The 14,370-nt window shown below is 45.1% G+C and overlaps 1 protein-coding gene across 1 annotated transcript in view; it reads right to left on the bottom strand.

Moving 5' to 3' along the window:
• Positions 1 to 319: 319 nt before the first annotated feature.
• The window catches only part of magi1b (membrane associated guanylate kinase, WW and PDZ domain containing 1b), a 139,490-nt gene continuing 125,439 nt past the window's right edge, over positions 320 to 14,370 (bottom strand). Inside the window, 9 exon segments of the mRNA XM_038695509.1 lie at positions 320 to 1,192; positions 1,195 to 1,335; positions 1,338 to 2,369; positions 5,115 to 5,253; positions 6,771 to 6,914; positions 7,690 to 7,780; positions 7,981 to 8,074; positions 10,983 to 11,186; positions 13,098 to 13,469. Of these exon segments, the coding sequence (XP_038551437.1) occupies positions 1,131 to 1,192; positions 1,195 to 1,335; positions 1,338 to 2,369; positions 5,115 to 5,253; positions 6,771 to 6,914; positions 7,690 to 7,780; positions 7,981 to 8,074; positions 10,983 to 11,186; positions 13,098 to 13,469 (2,279 nt within the window). The 3' untranslated portion in view covers positions 320 to 1,130.

Raw genomic sequence — 14,370 nt, forward strand, 5'->3', positions numbered from 1 at the left:
TGAAAGGATGGAAGCTCTTTACTTTACTTTTCTTCAAAGACTTCATTTCCACACACACACACACACACACACTTTTGGGAGGCCTGGGATAACAATGTCAGCCTCCTCACTCTTTTGTCTTTGGTTTGCCCAAATAATGAGAGCTCTGTACTCTACAGAGTCCTACGATACAATTTCTACCTGCCACCCAATATCTGCCTCACTATGACACTTACACTACATCTTTCTATTGTTAAACCAGGAACTTCAATGACTCAAAACGATTCCAACGTCTGTAATAACCAAAGAAACTGAACCGTAACAACCACATTCTTGTTCATTTGTTGAATATATTATTTTATTTTAACATCATCATCATCATCATCATCATAGTTTAACTTTTAATTTTCCCTTCATTCATTTAAAATGATCACCTCTGAATGTACACATACTGCAAACTGTCAAAAATATACAAACAAATGCAGGCTTGTGCTATAGTCTGGTCAAATGTCTAAAAAACAGTGGCACTGGGGGAGAGAAAGAGAGAGAGAAAGAAAGAGAGCGAGCAAGAGAATAAAGGCAGGAGAGAGAGAGAGAGAGAGAGAGAGAGAGAGAGAGAGAGAGAGAGAGAGAGAGAGAGAGAAACATTGAATCCGGTAAAGACATGCACAGCATCATCGTGAGCACCGGTGATCCAGGTGCTCGGTACTTCCATGGGATCCTCGTGGAAAAGTACATACATTTCATCATCTGACAGTGCGGCACAAAATGCCAGTCACATATCAAATCAAAAACAAAATGTCGCTCATTAATGGAACTGTTAGGCACATCATTGTTTTTTGGTTTTACATTTTCTGGAAAAGTCTGAGTTACTGTAAATGTAGAATGCTTAACCAAAAACAAGAAGAAGAAAAAAAGAAACATACAATAAAAAACAAACAAAAAAAAAACACTTAAAAGTCGTTTTGGAATCAATGTCTTGTTAGTAACTCAACATTGTTAAGTGTGTGTGTATGCGTGTATGTTTTATGTCTAGTGTGTGTATCTCTGTGTATCTAACTGGGTGCATTTCTGTAGAACCAAGTGGTAATGGGAGTGAGTACTTGAGGTGTTTTGTGGATAGAGGCTGTGATTGGCTGTCAGCCGTCCAGTCAGATGCTCAGGTCTTTGGGGTTATCCTTGTAGGTCTTCTTGGGCTCAGGAGCGTTGGCTTGGATGAGCGACTGGTGTCGGTCTTGAGCGCCCTGAAGTACTCTCTCACCTTAGCCTCTACCAAATAGTCATCGTCCTCTTCGTCCTCCGAGTCATCCCTTCTGGAGCTCCTGACTGGGGAAATATCTCGTCCAAGGCTGCGTGTCGGTACTGTGGCTCGGGGGTACTACCTCGACTGGCGTAGCGCCCATCCCTCACCGTCCTCTCAGGTGAGCGCCCCCTCAACAACGAGCTGTACTTCTTATAGGCTGAATCGGAGTCAGGGGTGCGCACTCTGGGCAAGGTGATGTCTCTGTAGGCGTCTCTCTGGTTGCGGGATGCCAGGTCACTCAGCAGGCCGTTCCCCCTGTAGGCTGTCTCCATGGTGTAGGCTTTCATCAGCAGACTGTCCTCCCCATGCAGGCGCTCCTCCCTGTGCAGCGTTGAAAATGTGGCCTCCCTGTTCAGGCGGTCCAGGGCTGGGGGCTCACGGAGGATGCTGTCCTCAGAAGGGAGGCTGAGTTCAGGAGTCTTGGGTGGCTCCTTCAATACGGCCTCATCCCCGTTGGGCTTCTCCATGCTGCGGGTCTGTCTCTCTGGGGAGGTGTACCGGCGGTAGGGGTCTGATGAGTGGGCGTGACGTCTGGTGGGGGAGTGGTACCGAGAGCGATGGGGGGACCTGTGGCGGTGAGGCGAGCGGTGAGGCGAACGGTGGCGTGAGCGGTAAGGAGAGCGGTAGGGCGAGCGGTGGCGGTTATGAGAGGAGGAGTGTTGACCGTGGTGTCTCTCAGGTGAGCGGCCGTGACGGTGTTGTCTGTGATGGCCATCCAGGGTGTTTTCTGCACTGCGTGACCGGCCGTGCCCCTTGTCAGGCGAACGGTGGCGGCGGCGGCGGTGCCCGCTAGAATGGTGACGGTGGCCGTCACTTCCCTTGCCATCCTTGGACTTGTCCGTCCCTGTGGACTTTCTCCCCTTGTGTTTTCTCTTATTGGGAGAGCGGTGGCGGTGGTTGGAATGATGGTGCTTGCCGGTGCCGGTAGAGTGGCGGGTCGGCTCCTTCTTGCTCCGGGATGATTGTTGGGGTTCTGGTGGGTAGCTTGACTCCAATGGCGCGTTGGTTGAGGGCATGGCGCTCACTTCCGCAGCGTTTTGTAACCCTGAGGCTGGGTTGGCTGCGATGCTGTTGTCGGGGCTGCCGTCTGCAACACAGTGTGACAGACGAGGGCAGGGGTATCAAACATGCATCTAGACTCTAAAAGCTCCTATCTGCTTTCACATTAATCATGCTAAATAACTCAGACATGAAGATTAGAACATTTCCAATGGAAGCCATTCTGATGTTAATGCCAGCAAAGACGGCTCGATGGCACATCCAATGGGTGAAACAGTAGTGTAGCTTACACATGACAATAAAAGGCAGTGACACAAAGGCAGCCATTGCTTGAAGAGACTTGTTACCAACAACAAAGGTCTAGCTGGGGTCATCTCTCTGAAGCAGAAGAGGACTTCGCTGGTCGGCCAACTGGACTGGAGGCTGGTTACAGTCAGTGCCAACGTGCTGCATGTTGATGATGCTGCTTGATTGAACTGATTAGCCATGCTCTTTCATGCACTGCCATGATGCCAGACACTTTTTTAATGTTTAAAGCAAATAAAATGCTCAAGATGAGATCCAAAAACTATTGCTGTATTGCTGTAACAATGTGTGCGGTATAGGCGGCAAGACATGGAGAATTTATTAGGAAATTCACCCTGATAGTCTAGTAATCGTCTACATAAGCAGCCACCCCAATGCTTAGTTCCTTATCAGGTTCTTAAGATTAATCCTTACAGTTTTTCTACTCAGTTCTACTCTAAATACGTCTTCAGGTCTGCATTTTAAGGAAAGACTACAAACTGCACAAACTACAGCAGAAAACTACTAATAACAAAGAGGGTGTCCTCTGATGGTCTAAAGTAGTGTGAATTTTAAGCTATTAAAATTTTAAGCTACACTCATTTCACCTTTAGACTCGTTGCTCAAAGGTTAAACGCAACTGGCGCAGATGTATGCATAAAGTATCCATAACAGCGGCTACGGCAGTACTGGCAATGCATTTTGGATGAATGGATTTGTACGCATGGATTAGAGCACTGGCATGGGTGAGTTGAGGCCACACCACACAGATCAAGATGGAGAAAAAGAGAGACAAAGAAAAAGAAAGACAGGAAGTGGGAGGGAGAGCCAGACGACAGGGGAGGACAGTTACAAACCGTGGTCTGATTTTGGAGGACAGAGGCCTCCCCCATCTTGTCATTTCTCATACATGCAGTGAGATGGGAAGCGACCATCCCTGAAGGAAGACAAGAGCCCAGCGCAATACGGGAAGAAAAAAAAAAAGAAAAAAAGACAAAAGCACAGGGTTTAGATCGCTTGGAACCAACTTGAAGAAAGAAAAGGAGAATTATTGTGTTGATTTTCAATGAAAAAAAAAAGTGTTTATTTGATCATTGAGTCATTCAGAATAAAGAGACAGTCCAGGAAATTGCCCTCACCCTTCAGTGGAAACCATCAGTTACAGAGAAAAGTCCTCAAACCAAGCGCACACGCACTCAGACACAATAACCCACACATACCTAAACATGTGGACACAGAAGCAGCAGAAACCCAAACCCAAAAAATAAAGACAGTGAGAGTTGCACACCCACAACAACGGCGTATGAAGCAGTTTTACATTGCTGACAGAAATCAAAAGGAATACTGGCAAGACTGTCAAAGGTTGTGCCAACTAAAAAAGTACAAACAATGATCCAAAATATACAAGTTCACATGATGTCATATAGGTGCAGGTTAAGACGGCACATTCTTAGCGCAAATAAAATTACATTGATGAACTTTTCAGGCAGGCAAATGAATCTCCACTTTAAAAAAAAAAAAGTAACAAAAATCCCCCCCAAAACATTAATGATGACTCGTGACTATCAATCAAAACAGGTCAATACGATAAAAACAAGAAACGCTCCATAAATATTATGGAAAATAGACAACAGAAGGGAGAAAAAAAAAAAAGACAAGTTCATGCAGCAATAGACTTTTATCCATTAATATGTGGCTTCGACTCACGGCTCTGTACATGGAACAAAAATACTTGCCTCTATTCTTTTAATCACTGTACAAAACGTCTATATAATTGGAGCAACTCTTTTTTTGAATGGGGATGGGTGGAGTTCCTATCGTCACAGCTTTTGAATGACATTAACAGTGGGTGCAAATAAAATCCATGGATTAGTGAGTAATGTCAAGCACAGTATAGTGAGATGTTCTCTCTTCGCAATACAGTTCTCACTCAAAGAGTTCAGTAGCTTACATTCACCTTCAATAAATATCATAAATACGCTTGTGTCACGTCCTAACCAAAGCTGCGAGATGTCCGACATTATCGTGGGATGCATGAGTTTTCTTTTCCTCTTAACGCTAGATGAGGATTTGGAGCACTCAATATTACTTCTTACCCACAAGAAACATTGATTTTTACTACTCTGGTCATTCAAACCACCCTGTAAACAGTTTCTGATTTCATGTGGCACTGACATCAGACCCACCACCTTTCTGTAAAGTCCCAGCAGAGTGCTTTTGCTCAGTGGCCAGAAGGTGAAAAGTGACAGCTGGATGACATGGAAACAGAGAGCAGGTGACAGCAGGAGGGGGTAACAGCACCCACAGGAGCACCTCCACCCCTGCTCCCCTCAAAATCCCAAAGCCCAGGAGTGACCTCCACCAGAAAGACACCCAAGACAAACCAACCCCCTCCCTGTCCCTGGTGGGTTTGTCCCAGGGATGGGTGAAGGGTCCTGGGAGGGCAATACAGTTATTTCCCCTTCGACCCACAATCGTCCACTGGGCGTCCCCCAGGCTCAGGGTGTGAAGATGGGGGAGAAGGGAATGTTTTCGTAGATTGACCCACCATATTCAGGCACAGAGCCATCACCCCTCTTGAGCACCAGATGGGCGTTCCGGCCTCCACTCTTGATGAGCTCAATGGCCCGCGCGTGCTTCATGCCCTTGGTGCTCTCGCCATTGATCTCAAGGATTTCATCGCCGACCTGTGGAAAGGAAGAAGACCGGGAAGGAAAGGTGGGAGGCAGAGAGGAGAGACAGAGTTACAGGTGAAGATAGAGAGGGAGAACGGGGTAAATCAGAGGGGAAAGGGAGAAATAGCAAAAACCAGAAAAAGGAGAGGAGACAGCAGTGCAAGACAGAATGCGGAAAACAAGTGACAGTGGGGAAAGAAAGTACACAAGAGGAAAGATGAGAGGCACGAAGTTCAAAGAGACACAATGACAGCAGAAAAGAAGGAAAGGGAGGACAGATTGAGCAGAAGTTACATATCACTCTCAACTCTGAACACTCTGATCTGTAAACCGCACAGTAGAAACATTTTTTTTTCAAAATCAACAGTTTCCAGAGAGGGCAAATTGCATCGAAAAGCAGCAACTGAGACACAGAGAGAGGAAACTGAGGAAATCAGGAGCCAGAAGAAACACTTTTTGCTTCCCGATTCTTTGCCTCCACGCCTCAGGTTATCCGTCAGTGCTGTCTGCGCCGAGGGAATACCTCTCTGGCAGAATATGGATCTCTCACTGACACCTCTCTCTGCCTCACAGAGCTGCTACTATTAATATCTCTGCTAACAAGGTGCACAAACATACATGTATGTATTCATATAAGCATGTACAAGTGCATACAAATACATGCACACCCTACACACTTCCTAACTCTAGCATAATAACAGATATCAAAAACTCCCTTATAGCTCTCACATGCATACACAGTCAGCGAACAGGCTGCGTATGTCTCCCATGCAAAGAGGGGAGAATCCATTAACCCTGCGGGGACGTGCTACTGGTTTACGCAATTAATCAAAATAAAGGTTAAATATAACAGATTCATGACAGCTTCTGTAGCATGTATGAATGGCACTTTACAACTTGTAGAGACACGTTCATTAATAAAAAATGGACATGTTCTGCCAGCAGGTATGCGCCATGACTCTGCAATGTTTGTGTGCCTTGTGTTTTGATACTGCACTCACTCAATGTGCCCTAGCCTGTAGGCGACCGTGTTTATATTCAGCAAAGTTTAGTTTGCAGTAATTGGGGGTACATTGTGCGATAACATAATTTTGATTAGTGTAAAGTTTATGTGGGAGTATAATCACGTCTCTCACACAGCTCATTCATACTGGAATCCTACTATTCTTCATTTACTTCATTCCTTTTCAAGGGACTTAAATATTTTCTAAATCAAAACAATATTAAAAAATACTACAGAGAATTAGTATTGCCCTTCCACAAAGTTGAAGACTTGTGAGAGACATCATTAGGGGTTATTTTTTCAAACTTTAGAAAACTCCTCCAGGACAGAATATATTATACAACTGTTTTCAGAGGCTGGGTATTACTTCCTAGAACAGGAGTGCCACTTTAAAAAAAACAAACTCTTCGGATATGAAAGTTGCAAAGAAAACAAAGCATCTTCTATTTGTCTAAATGGGGCCTAATAATTGGAAACATTTGATGATTTTTGGTGTGTGAATGCAGTTAGTACACTGTTTCTTTACCCTCATATTTCCGTTGCGGACAGCTGCTCCGTCCTCAGCAAGCCTCAGCACGTACAGGTCCATGTTGTATTCTCTTCCTCCCCGCAGGCTGAAGCCAAAGCCTTTGTTGTCTCGCTCCAGGTCCACTGAGTAGAACTCAGCATCCTGATGAAAACAGACCACACACACACACACACACACACACACACACACGGAAAGAGAGGGAGAGAGAAAGACACATTTGCATCAAGGTTTGTGATTCAGATTTGAAGTGTGTGTCTGTCCTTTGAAGTGGGCTTCTATTTCAGGAGCATGGGACAAATGCCACCTTCAGGAAAGTCACAATTTTTAATAGGTGTGCCAGACCCTCTGAATGTATGTGTGTGTATGTGTGTGTACATGCATATGCTCAGGTGTAAGGATGCTGAATTATTGATGCCTTGGGCTCTGGATGGACAAAGAGAAAGGATACAGGCAGAGAGGGAGTGGGGATGGGTGGGGGGGCACCACAAGGACAGGCAGACAGCCACAGCAGCTCCTGTCTTCACGCCCTCCTAATCTCCTCTGCTGAGGGATCAATGCTATCTGTGAGAGCAATCTCCACACCGCCAGATTAATTCAGCAGCGAACACAGTGGACTGAGGGGTTACTTTGCAAAGCAGACAGGCTTTCCTTAATGCATGGACTCTGATAACGGCAGCAGGTAGACGTAAAGGGAAAAATAAAAACAGGCACTTTGTTTGTCCTTGGGAAGGTGGGTGGGTGGAATGGTTGATGCACAAAGGGATGGAGGATGAATAGATGTTTGGGTGCTGGTACAAGCTGGATGGATGTATGCAGATTGGAGTGCAGATTGCTGGGGTGCTCGATGGAAACATGAGATGAACGGATGTATGAATGAAGCGACAGGTGAATGGATGATTGGAGTGTCCTTCCTTACCTGAGGTGAGACTTGCTGTGTTGGGGGTTGGGGAGGAGGGGCTTGCGGGGCTTTAAATTCAAACGATTCCTGTTTTGGTTTGGTGTTGAGCCTGAGACAGAAAGAGAGCAGTCAGTGTGAAATGTTTAAGGGTCAATCAGTCAGAGACATAACACATTTTAGGCATTAAATGAGGAATTTAATCTGCACTACTTTTGACACTTCATCTGAAAAACCCAACGTTCTACTGCCTTTTTAAAATGACTATACTTGTTCTGTACAAAACACTCAATTTCCCAGTGTGCCCCTTACCTGGCCTCAGGTGCAGCCTGTTGCTGAGGTGTGTGAGTGGTGGTTATAGTGGCGATCTTCTCCGCATTGGTCAACAAAGATGCATTTGATGACTCTGAGGGAGAGTGAAAAGAAAAAAAGTAATAGTTGTTGAGATATTTCAGTCTAGACCAAAAGGCAGGAACCTGTCTGCCTCATGCAAACATAAAACTCTTCTTGCTACACTGAGTAAATCTTACTGACATTTGCTTTTTCCATGGAGCTCCTAATTTCATACATTAAAATTTCCATAAAAATTACTCCAACAGAAGTGTCCCTGGTGTCCTGGAAGACACTGTGTAATGGAATTAAATCTATATTTCAAATGTGAAACATTTTCATTTTTTAGCGCGAGCGCTGGTGTAGACAAGCGTTAGCCGACCCACAGGGACCACCACTAGCTCCACAGCCTCCAGGCTTCCTCCGCCACCAAGATCTGGGACACCCGAATTATGCGGCGCATTTTCTGTTTCTTTTCCAAAAGGTATACATCTCACTGCAGAATGAAACTCCCTCCTGTCTGCCTGTGAAATGTCAAACAGGAAACATACACACTTGCAGCCTCTAGGGATATAAAAGCTCCCGGTTACTCTGTCTTTTATCTCAACACTGATTCAATCATTTTGTGTTATCAACGAATAATGCTGGGCTGTAACGACATAAACAGAGCATCATTACACCACTCCTGTCGCATAAAGAAATCTTTCTTCTCCTTAACAAGCTAATCTTTCTTGGCCATTTACAGGTATCCTTTATTTGATTACAACTCTCCACTCCACTCTTCTTCTCCTACTCGCTATTCCTCTCATGGTCACTCCCCCCAATCTAGTCATCTCCTCCACTTCCACCAGTCTTCTTGGAGCCTCTTGACTTAACTCTTCGATTGTCCATTGTCCATGAGGTACAAAGTTAACTAATAATGCTGCAGCACTGGTGGGGGCAAGCTTAATTTTCAGACTACGTTAATGGATGGGTGTATGCGAGTGTGGATCAACCCCGAACTGTGGTACAAGTTCACAATATTTTCTGTTGCTAATTTCTCCCTTTCACAGCCTCAAATTTGTCCCTGTAAACCCTATTCGCCCCTCCATCTGTTCATTTGCATAACCCACTACATCCATTCTGCTGCGTCTCTCCATTTCTCTCTCCTCTGACTGTTTTCTGTCTGGAAATTAATCGAATAAGCTCCGTTTCTCTCTGTCTTTCCGTTCCGCTCGCGACCCACTGCCTCTTTTCTCCCCTTTCGCTTAAAAACATTCATGGCACACAGAAAAAAAGCACTGAGCTGTTTCTGTAATTTCTCTCTGGCCCTGCCAATATGCCCTCCCACCCTTAACAGACCGAGTTACAAGTTACAGGTACAATCAAAATGAGAAATTCGGGAGAGAGGAAGAGGAGCAGAGAGCCAAAGAAGCCGAATAGAGATAAGAGAAGAGGAAAAGCTGTACTACACATTATACCCCATGTTTTGCTAAAAAATGGCACATCATATCACCTAAGGCGTGTCTCTCTCCCTTCTCGTACAGGAAGCAATAAGGTGTGCTTGGTCTACGCCTCTCTGCTGCAGAGACACAAGCTTTGAGGAAGGCATTAGCTGTTTGTGCATGCATTACTGTGCACCAGCTGGAAGACTATCATGCCCGTTTTCCTTGTCATTGCAGAAAGATTGAGTATCAGTCACTACAAAACTCCATCTGTGTTCCCACACAGGGGAGACGTGAACCCGACTTCACCTCAGAAGAACCGATGGTATTTATTCATGTCAGAAAGTTTAGACAGGACTGATCCACACAAAAATAGGCATGCTCAGTCTTGTGTAAACAGAGCCAGAGAGAGCAGTCACTCAGAGACACAACTTAGAAACACAAGCCGCAATCTTTTCCTGTCACTCTCTGTGTCAGCCGGCGTCGGTTTGTTTGACACATGCACATAAACACAAACCAGAACTTTCCGATAAAGCATATCCGGTTATTTCTCTCTGACGCCGTCTCTCTTGTCTCTGTGTCTTTTTGGCAGAGCAATTTTGGCTCACTGTTCTCATCAACTGCTGTGCAAGAAAAGAAAACCTCTTCATCCATAGGAAGTGAGCTGGAAAGCAACGAGCGGCGGACAAATAGCTCCAATTTCTACAAGTGCGCAGGTTGACAGGGAGTATCGCCTTCCTTGCACACACACATACACTTAATTAAACAGTATTTGTGAAGCATGCCAGGGTGATCTGTCAGCACAAAGCAGCAAGAGCTCTCAGTTGCACAGCACAACACACAATGCGCACAAACTTTTCCTTAAAACCACTTTGACAAAAAGACACGCCCACATACATAGAGGATGTCTCACACACACACACACCCCCCCCCACATCTATCTATCATTTAAAAGTGCAGGCATGCCGAAGGCAGAAACGCAAAGGCTGAGAAAGTTCCCAAATATGGCCAAAGAAGCAGTTTTATCAGCACTGCGCAGATGTTCAAGTGACTTTACACGCAAGTGAAGAAACTGTATGCTTTTTAACACTACAAGCAAACATAATAAATCACTCGGGAATGTGACAACTCCAGTATCAGACAATGTAATAATTAGGGGTGTGACGAGATCTCGTAAGATTAAAATGTGACAAGATTTCTCACACAACTGACATTTTTCACAAGCTGCACTTTATCGGAGGAGCTTAAGTTAACATGTGTGTGATTTGTGGTGAGATTTCTGCCTGATCACACATGTTGTTGGTTAGTTTCGTTTTCCACCTCCTTATCTCATTTTCACATGCAGTCCCAAAGAGTTCTGTGTCAGCCAGAAGGTCTGAAGGGGATACTACCATATCAGCACAGAGGTTGCTTAACCACAACAGAGGGCAGGGCAGGGAAACATATTTTATCTCATTAAATGATGACATCAGTCTCGTTATATTATGACTTTGTTCACGTCAGATTACACAGATATGTTGGATAGATTCCCTAACCATCTATTACCTATTCCTTACTCACCGTCTCCAGGAATGATGCGTAGTGTGACGGTGTTCCCGGCCTCCTTGATAAGGTTGACGATGTCAGAGTGGGACTTGTTGGTGATGGAGCATCCGTTCACGGCTAAGATGCGGTCGCCGACTTTCAGCTTCCCGCAGCGGTCGGCCGGGCTCCCCTCAATGATGCGCCCTATTTTGTGGGGCATGGCCACACATGCATTGCCAGCTATGGTCACCATTGACATGTTGTGATGCATGATTTGGGGCGTGCGTGTGTGCGTGTATGGTGATGTTGGATTGTATTTTGAGAGAGAATGAGAAAGAAGGGAAAGGAGTAGAAAAAGAGGATCAGAAGGTTAAGTGGTTAAGTCCCAGACAGCCAACAGCCAGTCAAGCCAAAGTCACTTAGAGAAGCTGACCAGAAAAAATGCAATGCAAGCTTTGGCAAAGAAGGTAAAATGTGTGCCCTTGGAAGAAATCTTGATTCTCTGTAAAGAGAATCTGTCATCCTCTAGTTCTCAGTACTTTTCCACTGGAAAAACTAAACTTAACTCCATGTGCAGTGTATTCGTCCTCCTCCACCCTCTGTCTCATCCTCTCTTACTTAAAGCTGCTTCAGCACCAAGTTTCTAAAACAGGTATCATTATTATTGAGAGTCCCTCAGCAGCAAAAAGCTAATAATGAAAAAACTGTGTTGTGTCGTCTGCATCCCAAATAACTGCACCTGAAGAAAGTTGGTGATGGCAAACATACATCAGAGCTGACATTACACCAACTACCCTGAGGTCTCTGTTTTCCTCCCTCTCTGTCTGCAGTCTAACATCAGTCACGGCAGAGAAAAGAAGCGTGCAATCACTCATTCTTTCTCCATCTTCTTATTCATTATTATTCATTTCTCCCTACAAACACGCTCCACTCTTTTTCCCCCACTGCAAACATGTCTAACCCCGACCTCTTCCTGTCTGCTTGACTGAATCTTGTTGTAAAGTATTAAGTGTTAAGTAGATGACGAGTAGAAAAAGAAACACTGAGGTGCTGTATCATTTCTAAACAAGTGCACAGTGCTTCTTCAGAATGGTCTGATTAGTTTCACTGCTATCAACCAATGCCATATTGGAAAGCCACCATTGAGTTTGAAACTTTCATGTAGAAAAATGGGTTTCCATTAGATTTTACATGTCAGGTCAAATCAAATCTGCTGGTCTGTGCTTTCTACTTTGGCCTGTGAAAAGGAGATTTGCCATTTTGTAAGGCAACCTGGAAAGCTGAGCATTTTCAGGCCTTTTCAGTCCACCCACACTGACAGATAAGAGCACAGAGACGAGTGGAATGCCATAGTGGTGTAGGCAGAAAGACATGGCAGCAGGGCAAAGAGTGCACTGCATAGAAAAGACACTAGTTTACAAAAAGCAAAGTATAGCCAATTTAAACTGCTTGATATGTGAGGATGTGTGAGATCAAAGGAATCATACTGCTAAAACTCAGATTTTATAGTATTTACTAATTTAGCTAAGTGATAAAAATAACATAAAAATATAGACAAGGTGATCTGGAGTCAGTGCATCGCTTGATCCTACGTTGTAAAATAAATAACTAGTATTCACACTGATCATTTCCTGTATTTATCCTGCTTGCAGCCCTCATTCCCATTAACTTGTCATTAGGCTTTTAGTGCCAACCTGCTCAGCAGAAGCCATTTAAGTTCAGCTGAATAATACAAATGCCTTATGTAAGACCCACTTCACTTGTGATCAATTATGAAAGCCTTGTGTGAGTGTAGCAGCAGCTGCAGGCGAAGAAAGGGTTTCTGACAGGTTCAGACGAAAATGAGAAAGAAGAACCACTTCTTTGAAGAGTGCTGGTATTGATCTGGTGGGACTGTAAATAGCCAGAATCTGCCCTGATTGTCAGGCTATTTAGTTTTCAGTGGTTTTATGGAGGATACAAATGCAGCCCATAAAGAAGACAGGAAGATAAAAGGCCCCGGTGATGAGGAAAAGCTATGGTGTGTGTTTCATGTTTTGCTGAGTGGAAATGATTTCTTCAATATTTGCATGTGTAATCAACAACACTGTGCCTGATGAGATTTTGTAACTTTTCAGAACACTCCAAACAGGAAAGTGTGACATCTCTTACCAAATGTGGTGCCAGCTTCAGGCCGCGACACAGAAGAGACAATGACGAAGCCGAACCCTTCGTTCTCGCCTCGGCGGATCTCTACGTCATAGGGCTGCAAGCCGGAGGAGACAGCGGAGGTGGTGTTGGGGGGCTGAGAGGAGGTAGTAGCGGCTGCAGCAGCGATTACGGCGTTGCCACTGCCCCCCGCCCCTCCGCCCCCTCCCCCGCTGCCGATGCCGGAGGTGGAGCCGCTGCCGGAGCTCACGGTATTGAGGGAGTTCTGGCTGCCCTGCGGAGTGCGCTTCCCCATCTCCTCCGTCAGGCTGGGCGCCTGGGTGCTGCTGTGGTGGGAGGACGCCGGCGATGGAGGCACGTCTCCCTCTGCTTTAACTACAGATGGCAGAGGAGGATAAGGTGAGAAAGACGCAGAGAGGAGATACTGTGGAGAACAACTTATTATATCATTACTTATAATGATTTATGGAAGGTTTAAAGAGGAACAAATTGTGGACAGGGTGGCGAGACCAAACAGATTCAGGGGATGACACAAGAAGATCAAGATGAGGAAGAAGACAAACAAATAAACATTAGGCTAGCCAGTGTTACATAAGAAGTTCAGCAGATAACACAATAGAAAAAGCAGAGTAAGAAGCCGGTGAATAATAAGGGAAGATAACATTAAAACTGTCAAGATATGACAACACCGCAAAATGTTACATCACCTGTACAATCTGGAAATAAAAAACTTTTCTCTCCTAACACAGCTAGTTTATGTTGATATGATAAAAGACAAACCAGTAAGACAGCTCGGGGAGAAGAGCCTCTCCAACAATCTCTGGTCTGATCTGTTGTGAACAAAAGATGAACTAAAGACGCCTGTTGTATCTGGACATTTCATTCCACATTTCATATCCTGTGCAGCTGCTCAAGGAAGGCGCCTCATATTCCCGACGCTGTGAGGCAGACGGGTAGCGGCAATACACTAATGTCTGGCCGGCGTCATCGGGCCGAAGGTTGACCACCCTCTCCATCATATTTATGGGCCTTTCTTTATCGCCTGCTGAGGAGCAGAGTGGAGCTGTGCAGAGCGATGAAATTGCAGTGATGGGAGGGGGCGTTTGCTTGCTGTAGCGGCCGAGCGCTTCCTACTGCTACACACTATTACAGAGGGAAGCAACCCCTGCACATAGTAAGCAGGTCCCCGGGCCCCTGATGGAACTGTGATGAAAATAAATGGAAACATGGCAACTGAATACTGTTGTACTCTAACATCAGAGGCTGTAATGATATA

The sequence above is a fragment of the Micropterus salmoides genome, unplaced genomic scaffold (assembly GCF_014851395.1).
Source record: "Micropterus salmoides isolate LMB-PRFRI ecotype aquatic unplaced genomic scaffold, ASM1485139v1 Ms_hic_scaffold_4, whole genome shotgun sequence".
In the NCBI taxonomy this organism is placed as follows: Eukaryota; Metazoa; Chordata; class Actinopteri; order Centrarchiformes; family Centrarchidae; genus Micropterus; species Micropterus salmoides.